Source organism: Octopus sinensis, linkage group LG1 (assembly GCF_006345805.1).
Source record: "Octopus sinensis linkage group LG1, ASM634580v1, whole genome shotgun sequence".
Classification (NCBI taxonomy): Eukaryota; Metazoa; Mollusca; class Cephalopoda; order Octopoda; family Octopodidae; genus Octopus; species Octopus sinensis.
In genome coordinates this window covers 139,694,050-139,707,985 of record NC_042997.1, presented here as the reverse complement: position 1 = coordinate 139,707,985, position 13,936 = coordinate 139,694,050, and the positions used below count along the sequence as shown (strand labels likewise).

Genomic DNA, 13,936 nt, shown 5'->3' with positions numbered 1-13,936 from the left:
ATATAGATGGTATTTCCCTCCATACTAACTTCTGCCTTGGAGAGGAAACTCCAAAGCATAACCTCCTCTATAGTCTTTTAAGGTAGAGGAGTGTTTTAATATCAATGTGCAAGTAAGTTTAGGAAACTGGCATGAAAGATATGAATAACTGAAACAACAGATCCCTCTCAACATCCTAATATGACTTGATGGAAATGAGTATGTCAAAGTAGACTTCCAATCTTTTAACAGTCAAGTTCTTTGACTTGCAATTCTTGAAACTGAATTGGCACCTATTATTTTCAGCTCAGAAGAGTGAATGAGTAATACCAAATCAAGATGGGTCCAGTATATAAACATTCACAGTAATGAAAACCATAAAGGAAGTTAAAAAAAAAAAAAAAAAAAAATGTCCAACCTGATATTTGTTGATCTGTCTTCTGCAAACGTTGATTTTCATTTGGAACTGTCCCAACATCCGGGGAAAATTGCCTTATAGCTTGATTACTGATTGTCATAGAGTTTCCACTTCCACTCAAAGTGTCTATAATTCTATATGATCTGGTTTTACTTAAATTTGTCTCTCTGCTGCTTCGTCGTCTTAGTTTCTCTGAAACAGAATGAGTGGATACTTGTGCAGCCTCTGTTGTATGGTCACTAACTGATTTTCGTTTTGTTCCTCTACGTTTTAAGCTAAGATCCCGAGACTTTGAAAACTTTGGAGAGACTGATGAATTAGCAACAGAAGATCTTAGTCGCAAAGAAGAACGGGAAGGAGTAGTTTGGCTCTCTTTACCTCTAAAGTAATCCTCCTTTGAGTGTTCAATGTTTTGCCGAAAGATAATTTCATCATCTACTTGTATTTCATTTTCAGCCAGTTCCCTTTCATTAGAAATACTTTTATTCTTGCTTACAGATTTTACTTTGATATTAGATTCTTGTTCTTCTCTGCCATCATTTTTGATTTCATTACGAAAATCAAAATCATTAGTTGTAGCAGGCATGTCTTCATCTTGCATTACATTGGCTGGATATTGGACCTGAGTGCTCTTTCTATCTCTGTTTAGAGTCAAATTTTTTTCCTGGTCAGCCATGGTTTCACTTTTATTAAGTGTCAAAATAATCTTGTTTTTATCTGAAGATGCACTGAAGTCAGGCTTATCCTGTTTTATGCCTGTCTTGTTTCCTTCCCGGGTTTTACCAGCTTCATTTTCTTCTTGAGACTCACCAGCTTCACTTCCTTCTTGGGTCTCACCAGCCTCACTTTCTTCCTGGGTCTCACCAGCCTCACTTTCTTCCTGGGTCTCACCAGCCTCACTTTCTTCCTGGGTCTCACCAGCCTCACTTTCTTCCTGGATCTCACCAGCCTCACTTTCTTCCTGGGCTTCACCATCTTCGCTTTCTTCCTGGGTTTCACCATCTTCGCTTTCTTCCTGGGTCTTACCAGCTTCGCTTTCTTCCTGAGATTCACTATGCTCACTTTCTTCCCGAGTCTCACCAACCTCTCTTTCTTCCTGGATTTCACCAGCTTCACTTTCTTCTAATATCACATCAACTTCATGCTGTATCATGCTAGACTTGCTTCTATCTTGGGTGACGCTTATCTTGCTGTCATTCTGAATTGCACCAGTCTCAAATTCTTCTTGAATTCCACTAAGATTGTGCTTGTGCTGGCTTACAGCAACTTCACTTTCAGCTTCGGATGCAGAGTTCTTGCTTTCTATTTCTGACACATAATCCTCGCTTTCTATTTGGGATCCACCATCCACATTCTTACCCTGGGATGCACCAGCTTCACTTCCATCCTGGGGCACACCAGTCTCACTTTTTTCTGGCCCACATCAGCCTCACTTTCATCTTGGGTTTCATCAGCCTTGCTTTCTTCCTGGGTCACCCAAGCCTCAGTTTCATCTTGAATCACAGAAGCCTTGCTTTCATCTTGAGTTACACCACGTTCACTCTTATTTTGGGTCATGCTTGCTTTTCTTTCATTTTGGATGAGATAGATTTCACTTTCATCCTGAGTTACATCTGTTTTGTTGCTCTGTTTTCCATCAGCCTTGCTTTCAACCAGAATCATATCAATTTCAGTTTTATTTGGGGCCATATTATCCTCACTTTTGTCTTGTATTTTGCCAATATCATCTTTATTCTGAAATGATTTAGTCTCACTCTTATCTAGAGTTAACCCAATGTTGGTTTTAACATGGGGCATGCTAGCGTCACCTTCACACTGGTGGTCACTTGCGTTTTCCCCTTTAGCACTCCTGTCAACATCACCTGAAACTTTACTGATTTCAACTTCTGACAAGCTTTCAACTTCAAACAATGGAATGTCTTCTTCTTCTTCTTCTTCTTCTTCTTCATCAGGGACCATGCTAGCATCACCTTCACTCTGACTGATACTCCTGTTTTCCCCTTTCGTGCTCTTGTCAACTTCACCTGGAATTTCACTGGTTTCATCTTCTGACAAGCTTTCAACTTCAAACAGTGGAATGTCCTCTTCATCTTGTGCTGTACTAACCTCTACTTTGCTCTTTGTTACACTGATTTCCTTTTCATCTGTAGTCACATCAACTTTATCTTGTAATACATTTTCATAATTCTTACCCACCCTTGATTCCCTTCTTGCTTCATCTATACACACTACTATTTCTTCCACATTACTACTTAGTTCTTTTTCTTTTCTAGTTTCTCTCTCAGGTTTCATTTTGTCATCTTGCACATCTACTGTAATTTTTTCTGCATGATGATCGGGCTTCTTTTCAATGTCTTCATTTAGTGTCATTTCCTTTTGTAGGTCTTTGGTATCTTTAGTTTCTGTTTGATAAACACATGCTGCTTCTCGATTGATACCTATGAGATCTTCGTTATGTAATCTTATATATTCTTCATCAAGTACTTCAACAATTGGTTCATCTTGTACTTCAATCACTTCATTTTCATCCTCAATTACAACCATCTCTTCCTGTAGCTCTAAAACAACATTGTTGTCTACAGGAACAAAATCTTTGACAGGTTCTTCATTCAGTTCCATCTGTCCCTCTAACATTCTACCATAATTGTTCTTGCTCTCATGCTGGTCTGCTATATTTTGCTTTTCCTGTGTACAAGCTACCATTTCGTTTTTGTTAGTCACTTCAATTTTTTCATCAGTTTTATTCTGACTCACATTTGAAGAAACAGTCTCTTCCAAGGAAAATGTTTGGATGAATTCACTTGTATATTCTACATCTTTAGTTTCCAATGGTACTTCTGCAAGATCTTCAATGAAAGTGTCTTTATCAGTTGCCACATCACTTTGTCCGGTTTTGGTTTCTTCACAAATTGTAGATTTCTCTTTTAATTTCAAAGATCCTATATCAGCAGTTACCTCTTTTAACTCAGATGGTCTTTCTTCAGTAATATCCTCCCTGTCAGAATTCCTATTGCTAGAGATAACAGCATCATCCTGCTTAGATTTAATGTCTTTTGCGCAACTAATTTTTCTAGAGGTCTTAAATTCAGAATCAGAGGAAGATGGTGAATCTGAAATCTCCTTATTTTCTCTGATGATGAACCGGTCCTTTTCATTCCCTTTATTTTCACTTGATACTGCATCATCTCTACTTTTAATATTTTTAGTAGAATTTAAGAAGTCTTTAGTTGATGCGGTCATAGATTGCCGGTCTCCACTACAGTTGGTATCAGTAAGGCTCACAGTAAGTTTCTTAAGAAAGCTGAGTGAAGAAGAAGAAGAGTTAGCCACATTGACATGAGGAGTATGTTTAACTGTGTTTTCTGAGTCTGAAAGGTTTGTTAAATCTTTCGTGTGTTGGCTTAGCTCGAAGCTTGGTATTGTCTCAGTCATACTGGTACTTTTTCTTGGTTGAGAAATCACAGAATTATTAGGTTTCTCAGGTTTATCTTGTAAATTTTCTGTTGATGTATGTTTACCGCTTGCATTCTGCAATATTTTCAAACTTTCTTCTAAATACAGTCGATTAACATCATCAATTTTCTGTGTTTGTTCTCTCTCACTTGAATTCGGAGGGTTTTTCTCTGATTGTACTGCATCTGATTTTGATTGCTTGTTTCCATGGTTGGAAGAATCCTCAGACAAATCTGATTCATCTGCTACATTTGTGGTATCCAGAAAATTTTCAGAATTCACTGTCAAAAATCCAAGTGATGAGTCACTTGTTGACATTTCTGTTATATCAGTAGGTTTTGCCCCAGCAGCTGCTGCAGCTTCTAAAGTTAGAACCAAAATAGAAAAAAGAAATTAGAATATATATGAATAATAGATACCTTACATATAAAAGAATAGCAAAGACACTATAAAATATTTTTACGGTTATTTTCCATACTAGAAAGGGTAGGGTGTGTTTTCAAATTTGGTTCCATGCATACAGCTGGCTTATTTCTTTTTCTATGTAGATATTTCTTTCTAAAACTACTTATGACTCAAGTATGAGTTGTTAAATACTTTATGAGAAGCATCATCAGTATAAGCCAGTTTTTCCATGTTTCCAAGTCTTGGACATGCCTTCTCCAGCAAAGATTCAAACCTTTTATTATTAGTTTCTCATCACCTCCTTTGTGAGGTTAAGCATCTTGGGTTCAGTTTTTTCACTTCTTTCACAGGTTACTTCCATCTGGGCCACTTGGCACCTCATCGCTCAACTGCAATCCTTCATACAAATAACATGTCTACACCAGCACAATTTTCTCTCTTACACAATAACTGATATTTTTGTATCAACTTTTCCTCGTGGCACATCAGTCCTTCATATGTGCTCACATTACACATCCATTGGAACATGCTCTGTTCATTTTGTTCAGTGAAGGCAGTATTCCAAAACAGCAATGAAACATAGAACTGTACATATATAATCTGAAGAGACACAATGCATAGTAACATTTTTTGCTTCATTAGATAATATGAATATGCGATACCAAAGTTTAACAGTAAAAAGCAAAATAAGGTTCCCATACTTAGAAATTTTTAGAACTGAAATGAAGTAAAATCGTTTGCAATTTTGTTGTTTAAAAGAAATGTGTCATACAAACATAGGTTTTATCTACCAAACTTGTAGGGATATAAATCAATAGAAAATCCTTCCTCATTTTCTGCACAGAACAAGAGAACACTTAGAATTCCTCAGTGTCATGTAGTTTTAATGAAGATGGGAATTTGAAGGGTGCTAACTAAAAGTAAATGATATTAAAGACATTTCAAACCAGTCCTACTGATGCTCTTAAGAACTGGATTTGTCTGTTATACAAAGTCTTCTTTGGCCTATCACTAGCTCAAGTACCTACTATAACCATAAGGATAGTCAAAGTTGAAATGCCTTTTAGGAAACAGATTTAATTCATCCCTTGGTTTAACGTTACCTCCAGGTACCTTTGCTGCCTTTAGCAGAATCTACTTTGCTGTCAGCTCTTGGATCAGGTTTCCAGTTTGAGAATACCTTTCTCTCTCTCACCTGTCTTGGAAACCCTATGGGAGATCATGACACTGACTTTCATCCAGATTAAAAGATAGATAGAAAAAAATCAGAGCTGGCCAGATATAAATAAGAACAACCCTCTAACAATGTTATTAGTCAGCACCCATTCACTTGCAGCACAATTACCACTTTTCCATAAATCTGATATTTTGATGTTTTCTAAACTTCACTGCACTGGACTTGCTCCTAATGGCCATGTTATACACCTGTACTAAACTCTTTCTTTTCTAATTAACTTGATCTTCAAATAATCTACAATTTTTATAAAGAGAAAATTCTCTTTCCTAAAGTGAAGGACTATCATCGTCATCATCATTGTTTAGTATCTGTTTTCCTGTTTTCCATGTAGGCATGGATAAAATGGTTTGACTGGTAAGCTGGAGAGCTGCACCAGGCTCCAGTCTGTTTTGGCTTGGTCTCTATGGCTGGATGCCCTTCCTAACATCAACCACTCCATAGAGTGTAGTGGGTGACTTTTATGTGTCACCAACATAGGTGCCTCTCATGTGTCACCGGCACGGGTGCCTCTCACGTGTCACCGGCACAGGTGTCTCTCATGTGTCACCAGCATGGGTACTTCTCATGTATCACCAGCACAAGTGCCTCTCACGTGTCACTGGTACTGACCACACATGATCAGGATTAAATAAGAGCTAACAATAAAATGAGTCATTATTTGTCATAATACATACTAAAGCTTTCTAACATCTTTTATCATATTATGGCCTGAATACTTATTTTTGACAAAATTGTTTCTTAAGGTTCCACCTCTAAAAGAAGAGTTGAGATCTTGGAAGACTAGGTTAGTAAATCTATTTTGGTCACAAAATGTCCTGTATTCTGATCTCCAGTCTTGATCTGGCAGAGTTGCTACAGCTGGATGCCCTTCCTAACGCCAACCACTCCGAGAGTGTAGTGGGTGCTTTATACGTGCCACCTGCACGGGGGCCAGTCAGGCGGTACTGGCAATGACCTCGCTCGAATCTTTTTACATGTGCCACTGGCACAGATGCCAGTGAAGCAACGTTGGTAACGATCATGCTCAAATGGTGCCCTTTTACGTGCCACGGGTACAGAAGCCAGTTGGCTGCTCTGGCAACAATCACGCTTGGATGGTGTTCTTGGCACCCTATTAGCACAGGCATAAGTGCCAGTAAGGCGACGCTGGTAACGATCATACTCAAATAGCCGCTCTGTCAATGATCACACTCGTATGGTGATCTTTGCACCCCGCTAGCACGGACGCTAGTCATCGAAATGATTTAGACAGATATAATTATTATGGTGAAAACTAACACAGCATTAGATGTATTGTATTTTACTATCATCAATATGATCAAATAAGTGGAGATAAATAATTTCCTAAAGTGAAGATTAGATTACATAGGGTGTTGATTCCCTCAGTGTATCACTGGTAAATATTTTATTGATTCTACAGGAATGGAAGCAAGGGAGGAAATGAAGAGTCAACTTTGAAACAATTATAACATAGAACTGAGAGGGTTTGAAAGCTACTTGTATTGATTATGCATTTGAAATTTTAAAAACAATTAGCAACAATTATACAAAATCATTTAAATTTGCAGTACAATCTATAAAACTTCTGTGCTATAGATCAATATAAATACAGATGCACACATGACCATGCAGTTAAGAAGTTCACTTTGCAACCACATGGGTTTTAGGTTCAATTCCATTATGTGGCATGTTGAGCAAGTGTCTTGTACTATAGTCATGAGTTGCCCAGTGCCTGGCAATTGAATTTGATAGATGGAAACTGTATAGAAGCCTGTCTTTAACATTTGTGTGTGTATCTCACCATTTAACTACTGTTATTGGTTTATTTATTCCGTGTATTAGCAGTCCAGCAAAAAGAGACTGATAGAATACTAGGGATGATTTGATCAATTAAAACCTTTCAAAGTAGTAACCTAACATGACTGCAGTCCACTAGCTGAAACAAGTAAAAGAATAAAATAAAATTAATTAGATAATAATAATAATTTTAAAACTGCTTATTTTTCAAGATCTTAACCTTTAGCACAGTGTAGGAGCATCATGTCACTATATGAGTTTTCTCCCCTGTAGTAACAGGGCAGTGGCAGGGGAAACAATTCTAGAGAAAATGAAGTTTGCTAAAGGTTAAATAACTACTATGCTGAATAACAGGGACCAGCTGGTTAAGAATGGCCAAACAATTCATTAATACATAAAAAGAGTCATGTAGACACATAAGGTAGTCTCCATGGCATATATATTCTCCACCCGAACGAGATACCGATCCGTTACAGGATTACTCATTTTCACCAGCCGAGCAAACTGAAGAAACATGAAATGTAGCATTTTGCTTAATAACACAACACATCACCCAGTCCAAGAATCGAAACCACAATCTTACAATCATGAATCCCATACACTAAGCCACCAGCCTCCACCATTAATACATACATCTTATAAAACTCACTACAATACAATGAAGATTTCTGTCAATAATTACCTTGTGATTGTTTGATACCCATTGCAAGATCTTCTGCAGTAATTTTCTTTCTAATTTTTATAACTATTTTTGGTTTATGAAGAGAAATTTCATCATCTTCTTCAGCATCTAGTAAAAACAAATATTCCTTTGACAATGAGATTGAATACAAAATATTTTAAACATCAAATCAATTACAGTATTATCATGTCTATTTTACAATGCCGACATAGTTGAAACTCAAGCATCTCAGATGTGAAGTGTAGCTATACCTTCTTTTTTAAGAGCTTTTTATTCTAGAGAATAGTAATAAACAGGTGAAGTGATTAATGTCTAGTTTGAAATGTTGAAAGGTTATGGTATAACATAGTTTTAGCTGTATGGCAGTGTAGTTAAGAAGTTTGCTTTGCAACCATATGGATCCTGGTTTGACACCTTGGGCAAGTATCTTCTACCACAGCTTTGAGATGGCCAATCTAAGTAAAATTTGTTAGAGAGAAACAGTGTGGCAACCCAAAGTGTGTGCGTGTGTAATCATATATATATATATATATATATCTCGTGTTGCATATTTGCCATTTGAATATGGCTAACCCATAAGGGTGGATGCTACTGTAGTTTGTAGCCCCAGGAAGATATCTCCTCCAGCTGGCTATAGACATACTATCTGTGTCCTGTCAGTATTTGTGAAGGGGAGTCATCCTCCCCGTCTTCAACACGATACACACGTACCCGAGTTTCAAGGTGTTTACCTTTCATCAGCGTGTGACAATCATGGTTGTCGATGAGAAGTCAGATCCCTTCACAAATACATATACTTTTTCCAGTGTCGATTTGACACTGATATTGAAAAAGTGAAATCAAACAATGATAAATCTCAGAGCGAGTTATAAACAGTAGTGGTAACACATCGTGTTGCATATTTGCCATTTGAATATGGCTAACCCGTAAGGGTGGATGCTACTGTAGTTTGTAGCCCCAGGAAGATATCTCCTCCAGCTGGCTATAGACACTATCTGTGTCCTGTCAATATATATATATATATCATCATCATCGTTTAACGTCCACTTTCCATGCTAGCATGGGGTGGACGATTTGATTGATGTTTCGCAAACCAGATGGCTGTACCAGACTCCAATCTGATCTGGCAGTTTCTACAGCTGGATGCCCTTCCTAACGCCAACCACTCCGAGAGTGTAGTGGGTGCTTTTATGTGCCAGTTAAGTGGTACTGGCAACGACCACGCTCAAATGGTGCTTTTTATGTGCCACCTGCACAGGAGCCAGTCCAGCAGCACTGGCAACGACCTCACTCGAATGTTTTTACATGTGCCACCAGTACAAGTGCTAATAAGGTTACGCAGGTAACGATGACGCTCGAATGGTGTTTTTAACGTGCCATCGGCACAGAGGCCACCTTGTTGCTCTGGCAACGATCTCACTCGTATGGTACTCTTAGCGCTCCACTAGCATAGATGCCAGTCATCGAATTTAATTTCGATTTCACTTGCCTCAACAGGTCTTTGCAAGCAGAGTTTAGTGTCCAATGAAGGAAAGGCATGCATAAGTGGACTGGTTACACCGCTGGCATAGGCCACAAGGTTATGGTCTCACTTGCGCTTGCCGAGTCTTCTCAAGCACAGCGTATTTCCAGAGGTCCCGGTCACTAGTCATTGCCTCGGTGAGGCCCAATGTTTGAAGGTCATGCTTACAGATAGATAGATATATTATCATCATCATTTAATAACCACTTTTCCATGCTCACATGGGTTGGATAGAATTTATTGAGACAGATTTTCTACAGTCGGATGCCCTTCCTGTTGCCAACCTTCACCTGTTTCCAAGGAAGGTAATATTGCTCCATGACCAGACATGTTTTGAAAAATAGAATTGAAGGACACCTCTTGCACCAAATCCACTCACAAGGCTTTGATTAGTCTGGGGCTATAGTAGAAGACACTTGCCCAAGGTACCACATATTGGGACTGTATTCAAAACCATGTGGTTGAGAAGTAAACTTCTTACCACACAGTACACCTGCATGCATGCACACACATATAGAGGTTAACAAAGAAGGTAAGTTTCATATGCAGCAGGGGCAGTAAGTACTAAGAGCACTTAATACACAGTTTCACTCAAATATCCAAACAATTCCCTAAAAGGTGTCAACAGCTTTCATTACCTAGGTGATCAAATTAGCTGTCAGGGAAGTTGTTCTGAAAGGGTGATAGCTAGAATAAGAATGGGCTGGAAAAAAGTTCAGGAAGATATTTCTTCTGCTAGGGTTTATTCCTCAAGGCCAAGGGCAGACTGTATGATGCTTATGTGTGAAGTGTGCTGTGAGATGTGGGCTTTGGGTGTGGAATGCTGGAAAGAAATGAGGTAAGTAACTTTGTTGGATGTAACATACTAGTGTGCACAAATGACAAAGCATATATGAAATGAGAGACAAACTGGGTATAAGAATAATTAGGTGCAGTGTAAAAGACAGAAAACTGCATTAATATGGGTACGTGTGCCTACTATTTTGTGCACACTATTGCCCATTCTATACCCTCACACCTCTCTACTATCCATTCTCCTAGCAACTGTGCCGATTCTATCCCCTCTCATCTCATCATTTCTTCTACTCACTGTGCCATGCTTCTCATTACAGAAAAGAAAATACTCTTCTTGTGTATATTGAATATTTCCCCTCTCTATACTGCCACCACACTAACATGGAAAAATGGACATAAAAATGACTGAATGAACTATTTGTGTTGCTAACTGAGTAGAATATGCTTTGTTAAGAAAACATAAGACTTAAACATGTTCATTGCTTTCAGTACATGACCAGATCCATTCCAATGTGCATTATCTATTGTCTAAAAATTTCCTTTAACTGATCTTATTGCAGGTAAATTATTTCCCTTGTTTCTTGTTTTAGATCATAAACATCTCAAGAGGGAGTTTTTGTCCACTAATTACTTGGACAAGTTCAGTTGACCAAAGTTTTTCAACTCTTTGTATTACATATGTGACACTCTACAGTGTATTTAGTAGGCATGGCTGTGTGGTTAAGTAGCTTGCTTCCCAACCATGTACTTTCAGGTTAAATCCTACTGTACAGCATCATGGGCAAGTGTTTTCTACTGTAGCTCCAGGTTGACGAAAGCCTTGAGAGTAAATTTGGTACACAGAAACTGAAAGAAGCCCTTCATATATACATGTGTGTGTGCGCACACCCCCTTATTTTGATGTCATGTAATGGGCGTAAATGTGTGTAAACTTCATTAAAACAATGTTAATCATTTCCAATCTTCCATAAAACATGTCTGGCCATGAAGAAATATTATCTTATTTGGAAACAGATGAGGAGGGTTGGTAACAGAAAGAGCATCCAGCATTAGAAAATCCACTTCAACAAACTTTGTCTGATTAAGCAAGCATGGAAAAGTTGATGATAAGATGATGATGACAATGGTGATGATGATGATGGGCAGAATGCTACCCTGATGTATTTTTCTTTACACTACTTTGTTGAAATTTAAAATATTCTTAACTTACCTTGTGATTGTTTCACTCCATCTGCTATGTCTTTTGCTGTTATTTGTCTTCTTGGTCGCTTCAGCCCTTTTGAATAATTTTTCTGAAAGCCTACATCTGATAACAATGAAGACATTTTATTAGTGTTACAAAACTTGAGGCAGAGGTGGATGGATTGTAACAGCAGCACATTCTCATTTATTCCTCATTATTTTACCTATGAAATCTAAGTTTTTAAATCCTAAGTTTATCAAATTTTAACAAACCTTCCTTTAAAACAAGTGAATTTTTAATTTCTGTTTAATCTCATGAATTATTATTACAAATGATAGTTTATAGTTTAACATAGATAAGAAAAGTAGCTGCATCAGATGGCAAAAAGACCTATAAGTGAAAGTGTTGCTAACTACAGCACTAGTCAATGTGAAAGTGGCCTTAGATTGGCCATCATAGTCTTATGTTGTCTTACTTCAACAGAAATGAGTCTATATCTGCTGAGGAAAAACAGCAATCACAAGAAAAGAAATACGTAATACATAACAGAGCAGCTCTCAGCCTTTGTTTAGAAGTCTTTTCCACTGGTACCTTTTGACAAAGAGAATGGTGCACTAATCTCAATTGACCTTCAATCATGTAATACATTTGGTTACTTGCAACAGAGTTGACTCCTAAAAGCATCTCTAGTTCAAATGAAAAGTATGGGCTTCACTCAAAACTGAGATAAATGAGTAATAACATATTCATTGCATTTAGAAACATAAAACCTTTTTTTTAACCCTTAACTTCCTGTCAGACGTGGTAGTGCACAGGACTGCATCTATCAGCCAATCTTGAAACACATATCACAAGAATTGTATTAACCTTGATTACATTCATTTTGAAGGAGAAAAAGAACTATAAGTGAGAAAGACTCTAATCTCTTCGTCTATTGTTAATTTCTGTTCTGTAACAACCATTACATGACTGAGCTTTTTACTTAGTAATTTAACTCTATGCATTCTAGTAAACATCTAATTAGAAATTATATGGTACAAGAATAGGCAGGCCTAAAAATCATTCTACAGTTTAGATGCAAATGACATTTGTATAACTAATGCTATGTACAATTGCAATAACTAAAGACCCGAATGAAGAATTCTGAATTAAGAGAACAAGATGTAATTACAATTACAGATCTGAAGGCAATAAGAGATCTTCATAATAATAAGATAACAAAATGAGATTTAACAATCTATTCATATATCATTAAGCTTCCCTTTCTCAGTAATTTATCACTGTCATTTAACATGACTGTTCCATGCTAACATGGAATGTACCAGGTAATCACTCAAATTATTATTAAAAAAAACATCATTTCTGAGATGTCTTGATTTTACAAAGTTAGTACCTATAGTTAGTGTTTCTGTATGACATCACATTTAACATCTTCATTGCAACACCAGAATACTACACATGACCATACACCCACAATCAAGACAATCCAACAGTAATTACATACAATATCTGAGAGCTACAGGGTTTGACTCTCTGTAGCTTTATCTTCTAAGGGTATTATTTACCCAATCTTCTAAGCTGTTTTCACAGCTATACTGTGTACAAGATTTACTTTATTTTCTGCAAAATACCAACTCACTTGGCACTTTTAAATTTGTTTATAAAAATACTCATACAATATACAGTTGTTATAAAATAAATGAAAACTGAAACTAAAAATTGATGTAAGGTAAATGACAGATGAAAAAAAAAATAAACCTTTAAGTTTTTTTGAAGCTATTTCTTCTGAAGTTATTGATTCGCTCCCCAATGCAGGCTCCTCTTCAAGGTCACTAGTAGTTACTGAAAGATCTCTGGAGTGAAAAAGAGTTATAAAAGTAAACATAAAAAAAAAAAATAGATTAACTATTTTTTCTGAAAATATGAAATAATATTGTTTAATGATAAATATCTTTTGAAACACAAGCACATTTAGAACCAGAAGTTAGCTCTAGATTCTTTATCAATGGATAAGCCATTTACAAATAGTAAAAACTTTAGCATTCTTGTCCTGATGAGGTTTTAAGGATATGGCAATAAGAAACAAATATCCCTTTGGAAAAGACATCAGTCTGTTTCATTTAACATTCCCAAGTGACCTGGTATCTTTTCCTGACAAGCTAAGTGAATTGAGGTGTATAATATTTAGTATAGTGCTTAAATACACAAGAAAATATTCTAGCAGATATGAACTCAAGTCTTCAGGATAAGTAGTCCAATACCAAATGCACTCAACCATTTATTTCAATTAGAATTAAGATGTTCATATCACTAGGGTTTTTCTAAATAATTATTCAACTAAATAATAGCAAGTTCAATATTGCTTAACTTTGATATATGAAAAAAAAAAAGAAAAAAAAACAGTAGTTCAACATGATATAAACTCTGCCAGTAAAAGGAATTATTGCTAAGAGTTGCGTTTTGTG

General features: G+C 36.8%; 1 protein-coding gene across 1 annotated transcript in view; it reads right to left on the bottom strand.

The window, feature by feature from the left end:
* Positions 1-13,936, bottom strand: part of LOC115211698 (DNA repair protein RAD50-like) — a 41,248-nt gene that overhangs the window by 15,323 nt on the left and 11,989 nt on the right. Inside the window, exons 6-10 of the mRNA XM_036505227.1 lie at positions 13,230-13,324; positions 11,499-11,594; positions 7,972-8,079; positions 1,855-4,212; positions 398-1,510 (exon numbers count right to left, since the gene is read on the bottom strand). Of these exons, the coding sequence (XP_036361120.1) occupies positions 398-1,510; positions 1,855-4,212; positions 7,972-8,079; positions 11,499-11,594; positions 13,230-13,324 (3,770 nt within the window). The remainder of the gene's footprint in view (positions 1-397; positions 1,511-1,854; positions 4,213-7,971; positions 8,080-11,498; positions 11,595-13,229; positions 13,325-13,936) is intronic.